This window comes from Anarhichas minor, unplaced genomic scaffold (assembly GCF_050575085.1).
Source record: "Anarhichas minor isolate MPS153535 unplaced genomic scaffold, ASM5057508v1 ptg000028l, whole genome shotgun sequence".
In the NCBI taxonomy this organism is placed as follows: domain Eukaryota; kingdom Metazoa; phylum Chordata; class Actinopteri; order Perciformes; family Anarhichadidae; genus Anarhichas; species Anarhichas minor.
The window spans coordinates 7830697-7849460 of NW_027466474.1; the positions used below are offsets into that span (position 1 = coordinate 7830697).

Below are 18764 nucleotides of genomic sequence, written 5' to 3' on the forward strand. Positions count from 1 at the left end.
GAAGAGCACTTCATTAACGTCCCCACTCTGCCGACTTATGAAGAGACATCTCTAACGTTTTACTTCAGAAACTCAAAGAGTCGGATGTCTTTGTTGTGGGTTGTAATACTGGAAACGTTACAGCCAGATGATTCCATCAAACTTCCGTGCCCAAGTCAAGAATATTTAGTCTGTAGTCTTTTCTTTTGTCTTTTGAAATACCGGATCATTTTACATTTATTCAGCTTTAGTCCAAGCCACATGCACATGTTACAATCCATACGTCAAGAAGAAGCCACCTAACAAAAGCATCTGGGGACAACAGATGGTCGACTCAAATCCTCCATAACAGGCCCACCTACAACAAAGCCACAATCCGGCATATTAACGCCAATGTTCAGAACAATAGCACAGACACTAAATGGTTAAGAACATGCTAAATATGAAAATCAGGACATAAAGTAATTAAGCATCTGTCTGGGCATCACAAAGTCTGTTCTTTCAATTTGAGATATTGTTACTGTCTGTTAAGAAATAAGTGTCCAACTTAAATACTACAGCATGTAGGCCTGTGGAATATTTGATGGGCTCGAGTGAGCTGGCAGGTGTGGACAGTATAAACAACAAATCATAGTGGTCCTTCATGTTTACTGCCTTACTGGTACTATATATCAGTTCCACTTATGTCCAAATAGACATGGACACCACAGGATGTATATAACAGAGAAGACAGGACGCGTCTCCCACTTCACGGACACATTCATAATGCGTTTGCTTTGTTCGATGAGGCTTTGTAGAAATATGTAGTAGAACCTACTGTGAAGCCATGGAATTAAAAGACTTTTCCCAGACTTGATTAAGTTGTAATTAAGTAAAAACACACAAATGTTTTCATAACTACTCCATTAAATACCGGACATATAAAAATTAAAATAAATGTGAACTGATATACGTATATTGTGCATATGTAGGACAGGACAATGTGCGACCATTAAACTTAGTATATCTGACACCAAATGTTTTACATTTCCAAAATTTATTACACAAGAGAAGAAAAACAATGTTCATAAAACATATTATCAAGAAAACAATTCTTGCACTGATAAAAAAACATCCCTGGCCACAAATTGGCCAAACAGTGTGGTCTATAAAATGGTGTTTAATTTACAGCAACTGTACTGAAACTTTTTCTCTTTTGCCCTCTTTAGCCCCTACAAAGAGACACAACTAGGAAACAAAACGTCTTCTTTACAGAACTCCTCCCCACTTCTTTTACAACAAAGTTCTCTTTCCTTAAGTGTAACACTTCATTTCATGTCCATAAAGCGGATGTCCATGATAAGTAGAGTGTGTCTGGGCAGTGGTCTGGGCGCTGGGGACAGCACTTTCATCACCTGTGTTTGCGTGTCCACATTAGTCACCACTATGAAGCCACACACAGGGCTCTCTACGATACCCTTTCTGGCACCTTCATCTCCGTCCTCTGCACTGCTCACGCTCAGCACATGATACGTGAGGTCTCTCCCTGGTGTAACAGGCACGAGCTTTAGCTGCGTGTCATCCTGAGACATTCCCAGCGGCAAGCAGGAGTCCGGGATGGACGGTGCTCCGATCTTGTAGATCCGGACGTCTGAGAAACGCACTTCGTAGGAGAAGGGGTAGAAGGTCACTCCACGGAAGCCGTAGAAATACTCGCGGATCTTCTCATCGCGAGTATCCCGCCTGCACTCCTTGGAGCGCTCCACCACCCCTCCGGACTTGGGTAGGAGAACAACCCGTACAAAGTGAGGGAGGTCTCGTTTTAGTTCATTGTAGAGCCTCTCGTGGTCCAGCACTAGCACCACATCCACCTCGAAGGCAGAGGCACAGTGGACTAGAGCCTGGTATCCTGAGCCCTTCACCCAGCCGCAGGTGTTGATGATACAGCCTCCCACGCTAGCCTTCCTGTTCACCTCACAGCGCCGGGAAAACACGTCGGCTAAGCATGACGTCAGCTACAAGTTGTGAGAAAAGAACCGATTAAACTGGGCAGAGAACATTTTTAAAACTGATGATAAGGCAGATTAAATCTGCAGGCTGGCAGTGGGCGTTTGGCTTCATACTGTCATGTTAAGCGTTGCCAGAATCTTTTTTTCCTCACCTTATTGTAAAGTTTGATATTAGTCCCAGGGGTAGTAGAGCCAAAGTGGTAGACCAACGGAGCCTGGACTGAGAAACCCTCCTCCACGTCCGCTGGGCGCTCAATGCATAGTGCCGACACTGTACCAGGTACAGACACCTGAGGAGCAGAATTAAAATGACAGGATAAGATTTGAGTCGGCTCTGGCACATTAACAAAACAAATTTGAGATCGCTGGGTGATCCTGATTTTATGGATGCATAAAGTAAATGTCAACCCTTGATGGTATATGACAAACTGTGGTATGAATAACTACTCTGAATGCCATTAATTTGATGGACAGATGGCACTCAAGCTGACATATTTCAACACTTCCAGATGGAGTAAATGATTATAAACATCCCAAGCAGTACGTCACTCTAGTCCATCTTGTGCTAGAAATACAACACTTCTCCTCGTCTTTACTGTCATAGAAACAGAGTACACTTGGAAACTCAAAATATTAGTTTTCCAGAACTTATTGTGCATGTGATTGACAGAACCAGCCATAGGGGCATGCTGTGCTCCTACACATGTGCATCTTATCTATCCTACACAGATGCTGTAGTTACACTTTGCATTCAAGATGATAAGTCTGTGTGACATGAAGCGAAATAATTAAAATGGTAGCCGGTGTTATTCCTTTAATATAGGTAGTCTGTGCCGATGTTTATTATGATAACTCCAATTAATCTCACCCCACTCTGTCCAACATCCAGTTCCACCAATGTTGGCCTCCGGCCCACCCTTACAGCATAGCTTAACAGCAGGCGGCACACTGTTGACTTTCCCACATCTGTAGGTCCCACCACCATCACCTGCGGGATAATTCATTATACACCGGTCAATTGAAATGCATTTACTGAGATCTGGCAACCTTGCATATAAAGACCTCTGAAAACAGTAGTGTTTTATTCAAACCTACCCTCGGCCCCCTCTCGTTGTCCCGCTCCGCTTGTTTCCTCATCTGTTCCAGGGCAGCGTGTGTGTTCAGGTAGAGCAGCATAGGAGTGTCCTTGGACACATAAGCCACCTGTGGTGATGAGGGGTAGACGCTGGTTATTTGATCAGCTCATAGAACCCACATTAGAAACTCTCACACATTTGCATGGACACGCCTCCAGGTACTCGCCTCTGGCTTCCCATAAAGATTCACACTGCAGCCTTGCCAGGTGAAAACGGCGATCTTGGAGCCCGGTCCAAATGTGTACTTCTTGTTGCGGTTCAGCTCGGAGCCGAACACCTCAGCCATTCCTGTAAGGAGCTCCAGGTCAACCTGCTCTGCGGTGTCCCCTGCCTCTACCTCAAACCTAAGTTCAGTCTCCTTCTCCAGGTCAAACCTGGTGCTGACCTTCCCAGGTACTGCAACATCTTCACTAGTGGTCTCCACACCCTCTGTTGCCATGACTGACAAGAGAGAGTCCATGTTACAAACACATGGAAATAACGTCTAGTTGAAAAGAAAAGGACAATGATGTAAAAGGACAATTTATCACAATGTCTCCAACACTGCCATACTTTTAAAGACCATTTTCATTTTGTATCAATACATTTATACTTCATATATTCATTGACGCTATAAGATGTTAACAATATTGACAAACTTTTGTGAAATGCTGAGATAAAAAGTTGATTTAACCAGGAAGTCTTTCGACACACCAGCTCCGTTAACGTTACATAAGAGACCAAGCCAAAATGCCAGCATGGTGTAGTTAAGCGTCACATAAACAGTTTATTAACTATATCCACATACAGAAAGATAAAACACTACCTGAGAGGTATGAAAGGGAGTAACGTTAGACCCAGTTTGTGGCTATCGCTAATAATGTTATGTATGCAGGACAAACTGGAGCTATAAACAGACGTGCTAGCATTTAGTTATTGAAAAAAGGGGGATTATGTAATATGTCATTTGCAATGTAATTTTTTACTTAATCAGACCGACAGTCAAAGTGTGAGCACTGAGAGAAAGCAGTTTAGCTCGTGGGTCACTTGCAGGCAAAAAACAGCTAGCTAGCAGTTAGCACGCCATAGCCGTAACATCGCCATATTTTAGCAGTAAATAGCCTATAAGCGCCTGGAATGCCATTAACCTACTCCCACATTGCCAGGTGCATGTCTACTGGTTAGTTATTTTAGTCTGTAGTACTTACGGACTAAATTCAAGCTTATTGTAGTTTGAAAAATAGGTTCCCAACTCTTGAGGAACCAACACTGTGGTTGGGCGCGTGATGATGACGTCACGTCCCTCTCAACCAATAATGTTCAACGTCCTGGTGGCTCGCGCAACACGTTGGAAATAAATCTTACATGAAGATTGTTTCTTTTGTCGTTCGATGTAGATTTAAAACCTAAAACTTTTTTTTTTTAAAAGAGACACTTAAATTTGTTATGTTATCTTGATGCTTCTCAAAAAAGTGAATTTCAACAGAGAAATTCACTTTTAAGAAATACATTTGAAGGATTATCTTCACATTTGAGAAGTTGTAACCTTTTTTTTAAGTTTTATGGTCAAACTCTTCATAAACATGCTGTCCAAACTGTTCGCTCCATTTGTAAAGTAACTACAGCGGATAAATACATTTAGTGGAGTAAAAAGTACATTTTCCTGTGAAATGTAGTCAATCAGAAAAGGAATTACTCAATTACCAATACCATAATATTGTACTTAAGCACAGTACTTGAGTAAATATACTTGTGTTACTTCCCACCTCTGACCTGTCTAGAAACAACATTTCGTTGGGATGTTTTTGTGAGATAAAAACCTTCCCAGATAAAAATAACTGCTTGACTAGAGTGAAAAAAGAGAAAAGAAACATACCTACACTTACACAATAATTGAGAAACAAGACTTTATTTACTAAAAGCAAGCTTTAAAAGCACAATAAACTATAAATGAGGTTGTTTTTTTGTTCTGTTGTCTTAAACAGCAGCACTGTGCATCTGATAAATGTAGTGGTTCAGAGACGCTCCACTAGGTGTCACCATGCGTCCGGGAGACGTGAGCTGTTGGAGCTCACATCATCAGAGGAGAGACGGGGACATCCCATTGGTCACTCCTCATCATTCTGCTTCCATGGACCACATCTCCTGAACTCTTGGCTGCATGCAAGACAAATCATTTCTTTAGTTTAACTCTGAAATATAAACATTCTTAACACACCACTGTTGTGTACTACAGCCTACGCTCAACCAGCAGCAGTATAGACACTTGTATAGAACACAGGAATAAGATTGTATAAAGCAGTACATTTAATAAAATTAATTAGGTTATTAAAACATTAATCCACATGTGAAGAAATGAGTCCACACAAAGGAACAAAAACAATAATACATCACACACAGCACACTGCTGTGCAAAAGCAAACATGGAGGACACTGAAGTCGATGTTTACGGATTAGCGATAATGACTGAAGGTTATGTCATGAGCTCGACTAACAAGCAGTTACTTTGCTCTCGGCTGGTGACTCATAAAATGTGAAGACACGAAAGGCAATCCAAGTTCAGGCTGTGACACATGGCTCTGGGGAAATTTACATAAGGGAACATTGCATCCCAAAAAATATTCAACAGCATTAAAGGCTTAAAAAGTATCTTCAGAGATGCTGGTAAAAATAAGTAAATGTCTTTTGAGCCAAACTAATCTAACGGTAGAAGGTTAAACATTGAATAAACACATTTGTATACAGTTTGGTTAATGCACGTTCTATGAATTAGTGGAGACAATTTCAAAGGGAAGAGAAATTGCAACGGTTTCAAAAAAACATTTAAAAGGTTAATTCTTGTCCACAAGCTAGGCTGTCAAGAATACGGTGACAACTAAAAAGCAACTAAATAACTTTGTGGACTGTAACATTTCAAACACGTGTTTTTCACAGATAATACACGTGTATGTATACGTGCATGTTAAACCCATGTTTGGTTCCCTCATGTGTTTTTACATCTAACCCCATTTACCTTACAGTTCACAGCTATCATTTGACTTTGCTTCTCTATGTATTACAGCAGAACAAGAAGAACTATTTAGTGTGACAGTGCACTCCTTCATTAATAAAGTTTTCTGCTTTGTATTATTCTGTCTGTTTGCTTTGAAAGGACAAACCTTCACATGGGCGTCTACTCAGCCTTCAGAGCCTCCTGCAGAGCAGCAACTACGACATCAGGTTGAGGAAACTTGAGCCTAGCAGGCGGACCCTTCTTTATTCCAGTCCACAGAGATGTTTCTATAGGAACATAAGGACACTGTCATTTGTAGGAACAATTTAGAAGATAAGCAATACTTTTAATGTATAACAGCGGCCTCTAGAAGACTTTAAGATGTGTTGACTCTGATACTCAAAACCAAACAGTGAATAATCCATCAATTTGGAGAAAAAACATTTTACATATTAACACAAACATAACACGTGCCCCACACATGCACATACGTATGCATTTTTAGATAACTGGTTATTGCGTGTTAGCATGCGTCACATTCTTAATGCAAATTTTATCCTCTGGTGGCTTTTCTGCACGCCTGTTGAACACAGCCTCCTGCTGACTGTGTGAACGGGCTTTAATGAGGCAGAAGAGACATTCACTCCGAGGGAAAGATTGGGTAAGATTATACTTTCTTCACATCCTTAGTTGACACCTTAGATTTACAACTAATACGAAATCTATTATATTGATGAAAGGAAATTTTGTGGAATGGCTTTAATGAACGGTTGGAGCAAATGTGTTTGATTTAAATCTGGTTATTTCTGGTTTGTAATTTTGGTGAACTAAACCTTTAACAAACCACTACAAATGAGTAAATCCCAAAACTGAGGTAATGACACTTGCTCATCCATTGGGGAGTCAAAAATGGCAGTTATTCTTGGATTTTCCCTTTTCATCCTCCTCACCTTTGCCTCCATCCAGCAGAGTGATCTCAAAGCTCTTCCTGCGCGGTCTCTCAGGGTTGAAGACCACAGTCAGGTCAGGACGGGCAGCCAGGAGGGCAGCTTTCACCTCCTCAGCATGACGGCCGTACACTCGTCAGCTCTTACTGCCAGAAATAACAGATCAACCATCAGGTGGAAGTTAGCAATGTGGAGCGTGTCTGCATATGACAAAACAACTATGTACATTTACTTAAGTACTGTCCTTTAGTGCTGTCATTTTTTATCTTATATTCAACTACATTTTAGAGGGAAATAAAAAAAAATACAATAACTTTAAGAAGCACTTGCAGTGTGGACTGTATTGCATTAAATTAAGTCTATAATGCATGTCCATCAGAGCTGCTTCTTCTTTTATGAAATTATGGTTGTCTATGTCTGCATATGTGAATCCAGAAAAGCCTAGCTGATCTTGGAACTGCAGGTTTTCAGTAGTAACTCTCTTTCAACCATATATCCATTCCTTTTAGCTCTTCAGACACTCATGCATTACTTATATTGAAAATATATACATTAGGTCTAATGGAAAGCTCTGCTACTCATTTATGTTTAAGGATTATGCTGGGTGTGAGCCCTTGAGATTTAGATGGCACAGGCACTTCTGTGCTGGTGACGTTAGTCTTTCCTTTCGTGCCGACCAACAAATGCCTTTAAGTATTTCAGTGTTTCGCACCAGTGTTCAATGACCACCCTTTGGCCTTCCTGGCCTCTCTCCTCCTCTCGTCTGTCCTTCTTCTCCCCCACATATGGTTTCTCCTCTTCTGCCTCAACCTCCGCTTTGCGTTTCGTCCCACGTCGACCTGAAACACACGTGATGTTACGTTTATTTTCATACCGCGTGCCGTGCAACCTCTAACCCGTTAATCAACTAAAAGCAATACACACCACATGTCTATCATGTTGCTAAATGTCGGAGTTACATTTGTTCACAGTTCACATTTGTTCTAACGTTACACACCGACCTGCTTTGGACGCCATTGCAGTTGTCAAATTTTTGCGCGCACGTGGACTGTACCAAAGTATTTGTCTGACAGGGTTTTCAGTGTGACGGACGAAACCATTACCAGGAAGGTTTAGGTTTTCCATATTGAAACATATACACACATACATACAGTTTACTGTGTTTTTGTCTTTAACATTAAGCTAATTCATCAATCGTATACAAACAAAGCATCAGTTGTTCAGGAATTTGCCACAGCTCCTTTCTACCGATCCAGGACAGATGATGATGATGAATGATGTGATAGCTTGACATAAAGGCCATCAGTGCAGTTGTTTCTGGCTTTTATTTTGTTTACAGCAATTGTATCACAATTGATTTGACAATGACATAAAATGCTACAATGTAACACATTTTAAACAAGTTTACATTTGAAATTAAACTCTTTTGATACACAGATGGTGTGTTTGGATCTCTGACTTTTTGGCCCTCATATTTGCGTCATCCCATTCAGCTAAAAGCTAGATACACTTTGAGATGAAGTTCCCCTTCTGGCTATTCCAACAGAAGATCTGTGTAATGTCCTCTTCAAACAGTGGGACAGATGATTGCAGGCCCCAAGGGTTGTGCTCCCATGTCCTTTAATCGTTTGCAAGATTCCCAATTGTTGACTTGTGAGAGACAGCAGAGAGACAGCAAAGAAACAAGTGAGAGAAAACCCTGCAGAGCAACAGACGGATGTGTTTGTATAGTCCAAAGTCAACAGCAAATATGGTGTTACCGGAATAGCAATACCGAATACACGCGTCTTCAGTAGAGGATGTGGCAGTCACATTTTTGGGCATTCAAAACAAAATTGTCTGAAAGGACGTCACAAGCTACGTCCGTGCCATCAAACATGGGCTATACAACCTCCCAGAGTGTGACTGACTCACAAGCGCTCAAAGAATAACTGTTCTTTTGTTCACAACCAACTGAAGAACCACACTTCATCTTGGCCGTGCTGTCACTTTCATTCTTGCCGTCCTTACCATATGATTAAATCTATCACTCAGTGTTTCACTCTCTCGAAAACACACCAGACACAATGACGCATAAAATCTCTGATGTCTTTGGATCCCAATCTGTCTTTGCAGTCTGTTGCAGTGTATTTTAGCCGTGTGCGTAAAGCTTCAAGAGCGAACAGACCGTCGGACAGATGTGCCCTGTCTTCACCCCGCTCTCCTCTTTTTCTTCCAAATGACTCAAGACCGGATGCACAGAGCTCCTGGTTGCGTCCACGCTGCACAAATGTGCACACACTCACAAACACTCGCATATTACTGTGGGTGTAGGTACACAACGGAAAGCACATATTTCATTCAGAAATCAATTTTTTTCATGTGTTTGCTCCTCTCAGCTACAGCATCGTATTTTCTGAATCTTTAGGACTCAGTTGGTAAAGATATATATATTCTGATGTTTAATTGTTGAATTGTGAATCTCCCTCCTGCAATGGTTCTTGGAAATCTGTTACGCATTTTGTAACTTCATAGTGTGAAACATTGCTAATTGGTTAATTAAAAACTTGAGCTCAACCGCTGCCAAAAGAATGTGAGTTAATTAAACCAAACGTGAATAATTCTGAATTATTGTAATGTAAAAACAATTTAGTTGAGTTCGCCGATCGAACAAGTTCAATAAACGGAATATTTTAAGTTCAATCAGCAACTGTTTAGTCACACTGACACACGTTACAGTTAAATTGGCTCTGCAGTTACATTTCCTCAGTTTGAAGAGTCAGTTCACACAGGTCTTTGCTTACAGTATGCTGGCCCTGCTCCTTTGTACAAGGATGATACGTGATGCTGCTTACATCTTGTTAAAAGAAACAGCAAGTATCCATCGTGTCTGTCTTTTTCAAACAAGATAGTCTGGAGAGTTTTAAAACTCAAACCATAAATGCTGGAAAGTCTTATTTTAAGGGTTCTAAAACTAGTTTTAGTTAATTAATAAACTATTGAATTTACATTAGATTGATGATAAAATATGTTGAAAATATACTTTTTACTGCACTACATATATCTGACAGTTGGACGTACTAGTTAAGTTTTCGATTTACCTTTGAAATAAAAAAGCATGTAAAGCTTTGAAAATACAATGCATTGATATCCAAAGAGATATTTCCCCCCTAAAATACATACATGAAAACCATTTCAAAACCAGTTGCATGAAATAAAACAGTACAAGTTAAAAGCAACCTCATTTTATTCTTCAAAAGTCTCCTTTTTGGCTTTTTGTAAATATTGTTTTGGTAAATATTGCTTCACACTGATGATTTGGTGGCATTTTATCCAGTGACACACACACACACACACAAGCAATGGGCATATTATTTTTTCAGTCGGTGAACTCATGGCAAAGTCGCCCTTTGGAGTGAGGATAGTCAGTGTTTCGATGATTTATCCAGATAGTCAGAGGATCTCCTCATCTCTCTGTTTTCACTCGTTTCCTTGCTCTTCCGTTTGGTGAGTTATCCGGAGCAGAGGCTCGCTGCTCCGGAGGCTCATGTTTCCTCGCGCTGGACAAGAGAGCTGGTGAGTGCAACGGTGCTGCAAATGATTTTCATCAATTATGGATGTCACGTTGAATGCAGCACTGCATTGTCACATGGTAATTTAAACCTATTGTCTTCTTTAATGTCAAGAAGAGACGACCTTTGTATTGTGTTCTATTGTTTCAGGGTAAAACCCGGGTGAATAATCCATGTCATCCTCCAGAATGTTCCTCTCAGCCTCTTTGTTTCTCTTCCATGGCCCTCTGACGTCAGGGTGTGAGTCTCGGTTCTTCCTATGCAAATAAGAACATGTGTGAGGGTGAACGTCAGCGAACACGCCAATGACACGCAAACAATCACGCCAACTCACACGAGCCAACACACAGGCTTGGCCAAGACAAGCATAACCATGTGGGGGAGGCAGAGAGAGAAAGAAAGACAGAGATGGATATAAGTGTTGGAGTGATCGGGCTTCAGACAAAGACTGAGTGACAGCATATTAAGCAGGCAAACACACAAAAGAGAGGAAGAAAGGCAGAGGCAAGAAAAATGGAATAGAGAGTTGGGGGAGAATGAGTGGGCACAGTGTATGATAAGCGCTCATCATCAAAGTCTGATGACTTCAGAGGAATTCTCTCCGCTAATGGTCTGGTTGTGTTCCTGCACCGGAAAAACTGCAAATATGTCCCGTGGCCACCCAGGCAGCTGCTTACAGGCCTAGAGAGCAAACGCCTACACTTCTGCCATGAAATAGCAACTTGGAAATACAGGAAGTGAAAGCACGTTGGTCACGATTCAAGTTTTTGATGTGCATTTCTCGAGGTGGTTAACCCTGGCAGGATAAGATATCAGTCGTCCATTACTGCCTTCTGCACATTTCTGTGAAATTATGATCCATAGTCCTTTTACTTAACTTCAAAGCTGCCTCCAAAGCTGTTTTACGGTTGATTTTTGTTCAATATTTATGATTCTTAGAGTTGAGCTTAGTGACAATCTGCATGTAACTGTTCATCAAAAGCTTGAATCGACCAGAGTCCTTTGACAATTCTGGACAACAGTAAAGATATTTATTTTGTTTCCTATTTCACAAATAATGTCCATGAAAAGTCTAAACCCACATGCTGTTTGAAGCCTTGACTGCCAGAAATCATGCTCTTGTTTTAATGAATCCTTAAAGCAAAAGTTAGACATTTTAGGAAATATACTTATTCACTTTACGGTGGTATCAATCGTCTCATCTCACTCTATGCCACAAGCGGATTTCGCAAAACTAATCCTTCAAACCGCTAACATCCTTACGTCAAAGAAAAACTCAACCCCATGGATTGTTTGACATTGTAATACTGGCTGGCAAGCACCTGAGTGTAAACTTGTTACAGTCTTTGGAATGAAAAGAGAGATAACTGTGTATAGTTGCATGTTGGGGACAGAGATGGTTTCATCGAAACACAGCACGGTTTGCTATACTGTTACAATTTTGTATCTTGATGGGAATTTGGTATCTTTTGCCACTGGAGATGTTTCTGCAACTTTTTTTGTGGTTACAAGATCCACTACTGTACTGACAGAATATTGAATTTACTGCATGATACCTTGCTTGTATCTCCACAGGAACACAGAGAGCATGCTGACAATGAACCTTACAAAACACTACTCTTCCTGAGTGCAGCCTAACAGAGCAGCTAGCATGTCGACTATATTAGTTACATCAACAAATTGCAACTTTTACTGCTAGATTGCTAAATGCTGTTGCTTTTGCAGCAAATCACAGGACAATAAACCAATCAAACCTCTATGACACTGGTTCATACATTAATTGGTTATTTAACAACCTCAGATTTAAATTGACCTTCTTCGTGGTCAAACTGTGCATGTTAAATTTGAGTAAATGAAAAGTTCAGAAAGAAAGATGCTGTTAAGGACAATAATGTATGTGGGTTTGAGGATTTATCTGCTGTGACCAATGACTGGGAGGAGCGAGGAAGCTTTCGTCACAGAGAGGAGAAAAATAAAGGAGAGAAAAGAAGAAGAAAAGAGAGGTGTGAAAGTGATGAATGATTTGTGAGCTTGAAGATGAAAAAGATTAGAGGGCCGCTCAGCGAAACTTCTCTGAACTTTATAACTTGTGTAAGTGTGTTTTTGCACGTATAAGTTCATGCAACACATGAGTGTATGCATCATTATCACGGCGTGAGTTAATCTGTTGAGGGGGTGTGCTGGGACACATCGTCACATTGTCATCCTGGCGTGTTCCCCATTCAGCCCCTTCCCTGAATCATACCCGCACACACACACACACACACACACACACACACTTTGACAGCTCATCATAATATGGCCCAATATAGCTGCCTTCTGCACATGGTGAGAAAAGTGACTGGGGCAAGGAGTGAACACAGTTGAGACCGGTGACCTTCACCAAACACACCCACATTTTCACATTGGATTTCTTACACATTCCCATACTTGTGCGCACACACACACACACACACACACACACACACACGCTACAAATATCACCTCCCTTTTCTAAAAGGTTTGACAGGAGCACCGTGACGTGACTCTCTGAAAGAAATAGTCCAGACGGTTGACTTAATTGAAGAATGACGTCAAAGCTATCACATGTCAAAATGAAAGACTGCTCTACAGACCATATTCATGTTCATGCTTCTCTCATTTTACTGTGCTTTTATTGTGAAAGTGTAAAATATTGCCTGTCTCAAATTCTCTTCAGGAGGCTACTGATTCAACAAAATGTTGTGATGCTAGGCTATCATCACTTCAGGTTTCTACTATCTATTGTTATCTGTATACATTGTGTTTGTGCTGATGTGCCAGCTCACTAACTTTTGCACATTCTTTCTATTCCTTTGTGACATCCTTAGCGAACAAAGACAGTAAAAAACAACAACAGTGCAACACCCCACATACTTCTGTTTGATTGTTTATTTATTTTCGTAAAGCAAAACACTTTCCCAACAAGTTTAAAAAAAATACAGACTCTATCAGTGTCACAATATCCTTCAAGTCAGAAAGGTTATCTTATAAAATACAGGTTTAATATGAAAGAGATGATTTGATGTATGACAGCTTGATTGTCCTCGTGGTCTGTTTATGGTCTCTCGTACCATACAATACAAAAATCAGATGAAATCCTTCGATTTACCAAATGTGTTCAGATAAAGCAGACACATTCCCATGCATTTCTGAAACGAAACAGTTTTCAAACCCTGGGTCCTAGTAGTTTATCTGTGGGATTTTTTCAACTTTCAATCCGAGCTGAGAGGAAATACATGCAACCTTTTACATACGCACACTGACAGACAAATTACAGGTCAGTGTGTAATGTAACAGGAGCTAGCAGGAACAGATACCCGAGGCATCAAACAACACAAAGGACTGTAAATGAGTCAGCCTTGATGTTGTTTTTGCCTTGTTCTGTGTCAGTTTGGACAAACAGACAAACAAGAGCCATATTTCTAAAGGAAAAACAGGCACATACTCACAGGCATTTTAAGAGAAGACCTGATCAAACTGGTCTTCTCAGGACTTTGGTTATTGGTCAACAAAAACTGAATCCCACACACAGACAAACTCAGAACCAGGAGCACAACATTTGTCGGTTGCTTGAGAGAAGAAGACGAGACAAAAAAAAGCGAGGGGCAAAAAGAGGAGTTTCCACTTTTCATTGGTTTGCCTTCCATTTACAATCTAAGTATCTCTTCTATCATCACAAGCTGTCGTTAACTGAATGGTATTAATATGAAAAGTAAAAATCCAGCTAGTCTAAAGTACAGAGCAGATTAGGATGATTGTATCATGCGTGGTATTGTACAAGTGTGGGTGGTGGTGGTGGTGGTTTGCTGGCATCTCTGGGATCCCACAAGCTTTTGAATCTGAAGGAGAGAGGAGAGCCGCTCTTGGCTGCAGTTGTAATGATCCTCTCATCCTTCTCCGCCTTTAGATGCATATCTTAAGCTCATTCTGGTATCATTAACCATCCCTTTTATTCACGGCGAAAGACAGAAATTAGTGAGGGACAACGTAAGCGGTGAGTGGATGTTGTGCACTTGATATAGAAAATGGCTGTCGATGATCCACAACGCCGGCGTTGTTTACAGCTGATATTAAAAAACTTCTGGAGACATCACCAACTGTCTCTGTGTGTGTTGTGTCTCTGTCATTTCCTCATGTTGTTGTAGGTTTCTGCCTTAGTACCGTCACTATCAGAGTCAGTTTCCATGATCTGAGCCCTGCTTTTTGAAGCCTGTACTAATCAGCAGCAGCTACTTCAACATTGAAATCCTGCCCTGCTCTACATCAGCTCAACGGATCCCTGCTCTTTACAACAGCTCCCTGCTGCCTCGCCTGCCTGTCTCCTGCATCAGTGTAGTACCTCCTGCAAGTCGAGGAGGTAACTGAAAGGAATCACGATCCAGGTTTTTGTTAGAGTTGGAAAGAGAAATCAGAGGGGAAAAAAGGGAAAGGAGGAGAGAAGAGTTCAGCCAAAAAGGAAATGGATGGAAAATGTGACTACGGAGAGGGAGAGGAGGCGGAGGAGGGATGGGGTGCTGGGTAAGGAGGAGGACGAGGGGAAGGCTGGGTTGTTGTAGCCTGGGGGGCACTCCAGGTCGAAGCAGGGAATGGAGGCGTCTTCGTTTCCGTAGTTGGCCCAGTATTCTTCTTGGTCCAGCTTGGGGAGCGCCACCTCATCCTCCGACAGTTCATACTTGGAGGAGAAGGTTTCAGAGGGGGTTTTGGGGAGGTACTGAGGTTTTCCCTCAATGCTCTTCTTGTATGAGGCCTTGGATGAAGATGCGGGCTTGTGCTTGGAGAACCACCAGCGGGTCTTGGTGCTGAAGGTGGTCGTGGTGGTTCCTGCCAGAGAGCCGGGGTCAGGCAGAGGGCAGAGGGCGAAGTCCATCTCCCGGAGGAATCTGAGGTCCTGGCCGCGACGTTGGGATGGTGAGGTGCACATGAGCTCAGAGGAGGAGATGCGGGCCTTGCGGAACCACTCCCAAAGGGGAAGGGCCTCACATCCGCAGGACCAGGGGTTATCATTGAGGCGGAGGAACTGGATGCCTTGGGTGTCTGTCATGGCCTGGCCTGGCAGCTCGGCCAGGGAGTTGTTGAACAGGTAAAGGATGGTCAGGCGGCCCAGGTCACGGAAAGCCCGACGGTTGACCTGCCTGACACGGTTGTCATGGAGAAGGAGACGGTCCAGGTTGACCAGGCCTCTGAACACATTCTCAGAGAGGGCACGGATGCGGTTTCCATGCAGGAAGAGGTGGTTGAGGTTGACCAGATCTGAGAACAGGTCATCCTGCAGAAAGTGGAGCTGATTCTCCTGGAACAAAGTCAAAATACAAGAAGATTTAGTGCTGTGGAAAAGTTCAGGAAAAGTAAGTCTGTTGTGTGATTCTAGTTAGAAAAAAAAAATCAGTGTTAACTATCAACTTTGATAGGAGGGAATTAATCCCTATCATAACATATATGTACACTTGAGGTTGTGCTTGGTTAATCATATGATGAATAGTGCTATTGAACCTAAGATGTGCTGCACTGGTTCTAGATCTTATGAGTGTTTAAATTTTTATGTATAAAATAAATATAGTCTCAGTTTATGTGCTGTGTGCAAATCACTGAACCTACTTAAAACAATTATTCAACATGTACTGGTTAAAAGTGTGTCTCTTTGTGTGTGGGTGTTCAGCCTGCATGTTGGCAACTGATGTGTCCATCAGGTAATTCTGCAACACAAGTGTGTATTCCTGAAAGCATCATATCTACACACTCATGCATGACTATCAAATATGTATTTTTGCATGAGTGTGTTTAGTGTGTGTGCTGGTTTTACCTGCAGGTAGAGGAATTGCAGGCTGTACAGTTTGTGGAAGAGGTCATGGGGGAGAGTGGCCAGCTTGCAGCGATGCATGTGCAGGCTCTGCAGCTTCTCCAAGCCCCTGAAGGCTCCACCTTCCAGGCGCTGTAGCGGGTTATCGCCCATATCCAGCTCCTCCAGCACCCTGAGGTTACTGAAGGCCCCGGCCTCGATCCATGTGATGTTGTTGCCATATAGCCAAAGCACCTGCACAGAATGAAGAACAAATGATGGGATTAGAGAGGAGAAAAAAAGACAAATAAGAATGTCTGCAAATATTGCTGGGAAATTCAACAGATGTATACACACTGAGACATTTTTACCTGTGTCTCGAAGCCAAAAGAGTCCGCACGCAGTTCTGTGATGCGGTTGTTCTGCAGGAAAACACGCTGTGAGTCATATGGCACACCGGACGGCACTATGGTGATGTTCTGGGACTGGCAGCTGACCGTCATGGGCGTGGGGTAACACACACACAGCCTGGGACATGCAGATACCCCGCCCGGCTTCACCACCACCAGCCACAGAATCAGCCACAGACATAGTCCACCTGCAGAGAGAGAGAGAGAGAGAGAGAGAGAGAGAGAGAGAGAGAGAGGAGGTTAATTCTCCTGAGAAGAAATGGAACACAATTGGAGGTCCGGTTAGCAGCAAATGACCATTGTTGCAGCAGTTAGTCTGAGAGACAGACAGAGAAAGAAAGAGAGGTTGATTTCAGCTTTTGGCACCAGTCTTTCTTCACTGTCTGTCTGTCAAACCTGTTGCTGTCGATAGTGATTCTTTTTAGCACTGCTGTGCTGTCGCCCGTGACTTGTTGATGGCTCCCAGTAATTTGGGGTTCATGTATAATGTAACCAGGTTACATTACAGAAATCATTCACCCATTCCTATCCACCTTGGAGACCACTTTACAAAGGTCTCCATGGCTGTTGTGACACTGTTACATAACAAGCTTTTTAGAACACGAAATCTCCACAAATCTATTGAAACGGACAAGAAACTTGAATCACACAGTGCCTCAATGCGTTAAATTATCCTGGTTTCCTAGTTCTCAGGTTATCAGAAGGACGTTTCCGTTGAGAGGTTTACCACGCAGAGGGCACGCGTAAAACCGGCAACCAGACCCGGATCAGTTTCAGTTCTTATCAATATTGCAACAGCTTCTTGGCACAGCTCGGATAACGGCGTACAAAGGTGGCCACCGGGGGAAAAGCACATACATGTAATAATGATGAGGTTCCCATTCAGCTGTTGTGCGCAAGATTTTCCAGTGGCTCACCTCTTGACCTTTAACATGTCGGACTAGCTCTGGAGGCTGAGGGAGAACTAGAGACTGGGCTGTTAAGTGGAACGAGACACCTTTCTCGAGTTTTTGCACGTCTTATTTACTCCACAGTCGACACGAGATTAGGAAACATTTGGAATCGTGTGCGCATGAATCATATCTTCATGCATAAAAGAGATATGGAGAGATTGAACGAGGTTTTGGTAAACTTTATAGGTGAGCCAAAACAGATAAACTAACTTGATCACGTGCAGTAAATTACGTTTTTCTTCGATATCACATCAATTCATGCATAAATTAGATTTTGTTCTTGCTTTTACTGTCACATGTTTGCGCTAAAATGCTCCAAATGTGCGCAGTCTGTCTCCCTCTACATTGCTCTAAATTTGTAAGATCCACAATTGACAAACATGATTTTAATTTAAATGGGTGCAGCTTGGTTAACCATTCAAATTAGGCCTATATGCAAAATGACTGCGCGTAAAAGCATCATGAAGTCTATAAATGCAGTTGTTTTCATGCAAGCATTAATGTGATTTTCAAGTTTAAAATATGAACGTTCCGTAAACTTGCTACTTGTTAAAAAAGACGACGGCAATAAACGTACTAAATCACAACACTGCATTGCATTCAAACTGCAGGTGCATCAAATGGAGCAACTCACCTTTAAAGTTGCGTGCGCTGGAGCGCCTCACGGTGCAACGAGTCCCCATCTCGAACCAAAGCCGAAAGCGAGTTAGCCTGCGCGGCGTGTAAGTGCCTGCTTGCTGCTATCTCTGCTGAGGTTCAGCTCTGGTGAACGAGTTGCTGCGGCTTCAAGCAGTGACGTCCTGGAGTCCCGGGAAGCTGTTTATACCCGCGGCAGGGTCTTCGCCCACAGTGTAGGCAGCGGAGGTTTCTCTCTACGTCAGCCCGGGAGGAGGGGTGAGAGTCACCGGAGGAAGCGACAAGAAAGGCAATGATGGGGCGGGTTTTGTCACTGTCTTCACTGTGGCGTTACCTAAGAAAGTAACGCATCACTGTCTGTCAAAAGTAAGATTGTTACTAGATTATTCATAATGA

The 18764-nt window shown here is 42.2% G+C and overlaps 3 protein-coding genes across 3 annotated transcripts; all 3 read right to left on the reverse strand.

Annotated features, from left to right (window-relative positions):
• Positions 1-996: 996 nt before the first annotated feature.
• On the reverse strand, positions 997-4381 carry clp1 (cleavage factor polyribonucleotide kinase subunit 1). Its single transcript, XM_076103718.1, has 6 exons — positions 4291-4381; positions 3270-3587; positions 3063-3170; positions 2836-2955; positions 2120-2257; positions 997-1973 (listed from the first exon to the last, which is right to left on the reverse strand). The coding sequence occupies exons 2-6, from the start codon at positions 3561-3563 to the stop codon at positions 1287-1289; spliced, it is 1347 nt and encodes a 448-aa protein (XP_075959833.1). The 5' UTR covers positions 3564-3587; positions 4291-4381; the 3' UTR covers positions 997-1286.
• A 611-nt stretch (positions 4382-4992) lies between these two features.
• selenoh (selenoprotein H) lies at positions 4993-8038 on the reverse strand. Its single transcript, XM_076103637.1, has 5 exons — positions 8023-8038; positions 7734-7860; positions 7025-7167; positions 6241-6361; positions 4993-5239 (listed from the first exon to the last, which is right to left on the reverse strand). Exons 1-4 carry the CDS (start codon positions 8036-8038, stop codon positions 6255-6257), a joined length of 393 nt encoding a protein of 130 aa, XP_075959752.1. The 3' UTR covers positions 4993-5239; positions 6241-6254.
• A 6999-nt stretch (positions 8039-15037) lies between these two features.
• rtn4rl2b (reticulon 4 receptor-like 2b) lies at positions 15038-18415 on the reverse strand. Its single transcript, XM_076103824.1, has 4 exons — positions 18367-18415; positions 16741-16967; positions 16394-16624; positions 15038-15883 (listed from the first exon to the last, which is right to left on the reverse strand). The coding sequence occupies exons 1-4, from the start codon at positions 18413-18415 to the stop codon at positions 15038-15040; spliced, it is 1353 nt and encodes a 450-aa protein (XP_075959939.1).
• Positions 18416-18764: the final 349 nt, after the last annotated feature.